The sequence below is a fragment of the Salvia splendens genome, chromosome 9 (assembly GCF_004379255.2).
Source record: "Salvia splendens isolate huo1 chromosome 9, SspV2, whole genome shotgun sequence".
In the NCBI taxonomy this organism is placed as follows: Eukaryota; Viridiplantae; Streptophyta; class Magnoliopsida; order Lamiales; family Lamiaceae; genus Salvia; species Salvia splendens.
The window spans coordinates 35,756,822-35,759,676 of record NC_056040.1 but is presented as its reverse complement, the minus strand read 5'-3'; the positions used below and the strand labels follow the sequence as shown (position 1 = coordinate 35,759,676).

Genomic DNA, 2,855 nt, shown 5'->3' with positions numbered 1-2,855 from the left:
AAGGCTTCAAGCCTTTTGCCTATCCACTCGAGGAAGCGACACCGGGTGTCGTTAACCGGGGCTCGGCCGTCCGGGGTGGGAATCCCGTCTCGGCACCCTTCGGCCCAAGCGGCTCAACAACAAAGACCACCGTGGCCAAGAGTAGAGAACAAGAGAAGGCAAACTGTTTGAGCACTAATCAATACTTCTCCCTCATGGAAGATGAAGAATATGAGGATGGTGATCATGATGCCAATGAGAGCTTCGAGAGGGGTGCGCACAATAGTGATGATGCTGGTGGTGCGAGCAACCCAATCTTGGAGGCCGAGACGGATCACGAATGGCACGACCAACAAATGACCGAATACCGAGGGGGGCCTTCACACCCGCCGGGTACGGAACCTCACTGTTAATTATGTCCTCAAACTATATGTTTTGGAACGTTAGGGGTATTGCGAATGCTCCAACCCAAAACGTTTTAAAAAGATTGATCAAGTCTCATAATGTTCAATTTCTTGCAATAATGGAGCCGTTTACAGACCCCAACCCGGAGAAATTCTCTAGGGCATTGGGGCTAGTGTTTAAAGGCTCTAATAATAATGGAAAAATTTGGATTTTTGTTGAGGAGGGCGCCAACTTTGTTGTGGAAGAGGACTCGGATCAAATGCTCTACGGCCGTTTCCTTTCTCCTCGCCTTGAAAGACATATTTCAGTCTCGGCTATCTACGCGAAGTGCTCACGGACGAGAAGATACCACCTTTGGGATAAGTTGAGGGAGATTGCGGTCATCACCGACGGAACACCTTGGATCGTCGGCGGGGACTTCAACACTATTCTATCCCCACATGAGAGAGTTGGGAGCGACACCAACCGGCAAGCTGAGATGATTGACTTCGCCGAGATAATTGTAGATTGCAGGCTTCTTGACCCGGGGTTCGACGGATCGGACTACACGTGGGCAAAGAAAGGACTTATGGAGAGGCTCGATAGAATTTTGGTGAATGATGCTTGGCCACAGGTTTTCGAGGCAACGAGGGTTACTAACCTCCCACGCGTCTCATCGGATCATGGGCCGGTCTTGGCAAGATGTAGATGTCCTAATCGGCAGCCAGGAGGAAAGGCCTTCCGATTCCAAAACATGTGGATCCGCCATGAGGGCTTCTTGGATACTGTACGCAATACTTGGAACCAGCCTACGGAGGCCGAGGGATTGCTTAATCTTCAAATCAAGCTTGCGCGAACAAAAAAAATGCTCAAACTTTGGAATAAGGAAGTCTTTGGAAATATACATGCAAATCTAAAGGAAATGGAAGATAAGGTGGCTGAGGCCCAAAGTGAGTTTGAAATAAACCCGTCGGGCGAAAACAGAGCCTTGGTAAACAAGCTCATTGCCAATTACATCCTTCTCCTCAAAATGGAGGAAGACTATTGGAGACAAAAAGCGGCCCTCCGATGGCTAGCGGATGGAGACAAAAACACAAGGTTCTATCAAAGCTGGGTTAAACAGAAGAGGATTCGATTGCGGATTCATAGAATATCCGTGAATGGAGTGGAAATCACTGGGGAGGAAGAGATCAAGAACTCGGCGGTTGATTTCTACAAGAACCTCCTAGCACCTCCACCCTTGGCCCTCGGCGTGCCGGACTTTAGTTTGATCCGCCAGCTCCCACCTTCGGAACAACTCCGGGATCTTCCTACACCACCTGAGGGGGATGAAATTAAGCGAGCTGTGTTTGATATATCTGGGGATAGTGCACCATGACCGGATGGTTTTACGGCTACCTTCTATCAAACGTGCTGGGGTATCGTGGGACAAGATGTGGTTCATGCGGTTAGACAATTTTCCTTGGGGCGTTCCTCCCGCGGAGTGTCACAGCAACAAGTATAGTCCTGATCCCCAAGAAGCTCACTCCTGAATCGTGGGGGGATTATCGCCCCATCAGCTTGTGCAATGTGATCAACAAGATCATTACAAAGGTCCTTACGAAAAGGCTTACTCCTTTCCTTCCCCACGTCATTGCCCCAAACCAAAGTGGGTTCGTGAAAGGTCGACTTTTGAACGATAACGTGCTCCTGGCCCAGGAAATGTTCCACGAGCTTCCAAGGTGCTCCCCTGCCCCGAATGTTGCTCTTAAAATTGACATGACAAAGGCCTATGACCGCGTCCAATGGCCGTTTCTCATCAAGGTCATACGACAAATGGGATTTCCGGAAGCTTGGATCTCCCTCATTGAAAGATGTGTTGGCACTTGTTGGTTCTCGGTGCTAATTAATGGCGCCCCCTCGGGCTTCTTCAAGTCTACCCGAGGGCTCCGACAGGGCGATCCTATCTCACCGGCCCTGTTTGTGATTGCGGCGGAATACCTCTCTAGGGCGCTTGATAAACTTATTTTGGGACACAAAGAGATGGCTTTCAAGGCGGCCCGGCACTGCATGGAGATTAGCCACTTAGCCTATGCCGATGATATCATCATCTTCACCCAAGCGGCGGCGCCCTCTATTAGGCGCCTAAGAGCATACCTTGAAGATTATGCGGAGGTCTCGGGCCAACAAGTCAACCTTGCTAAGAGTAATTTCTACATTACCGAGATTCATGATGGTTGGGCAGGATCAATCCACTCGGAAGGAGGATTCTCTCAAGGTACATTCCCTTTTCTTTACTTGGGAGTACCCATATTTTGAGGAGTTAAACGAACGGACATGTTTATGTTCCTCCGGGAGAAAGTGGCGTCGCGGATCTCGGGATGGGCTCATAGGCATCTCTCGTTCGGGGGGAGGCTAACACTAATCAAGAGTACCCTGGAAGCGGTTCCCCTTCACATTTTTCAAGCCATCGAGCCAACAGCCGGCGCTCTCAAACAGATTGATCAACAGCT

The 2,855-nt window shown here is 49.8% G+C and overlaps 1 protein-coding gene across 1 annotated transcript; it reads left to right on the top strand.

Annotated features, from left to right (window-relative positions):
• Window positions 1-502: 502 nt before the first annotated feature.
• Window positions 503-1,741, top strand: LOC121749498. Its single transcript, XM_042144065.1, has one exon. It carries the CDS (start codon window positions 503-505, stop codon window positions 1,739-1,741), a length of 1,239 nt encoding a protein of 412 aa, XP_041999999.1.
• Window positions 1,742-2,855: the final 1,114 nt, after the last annotated feature.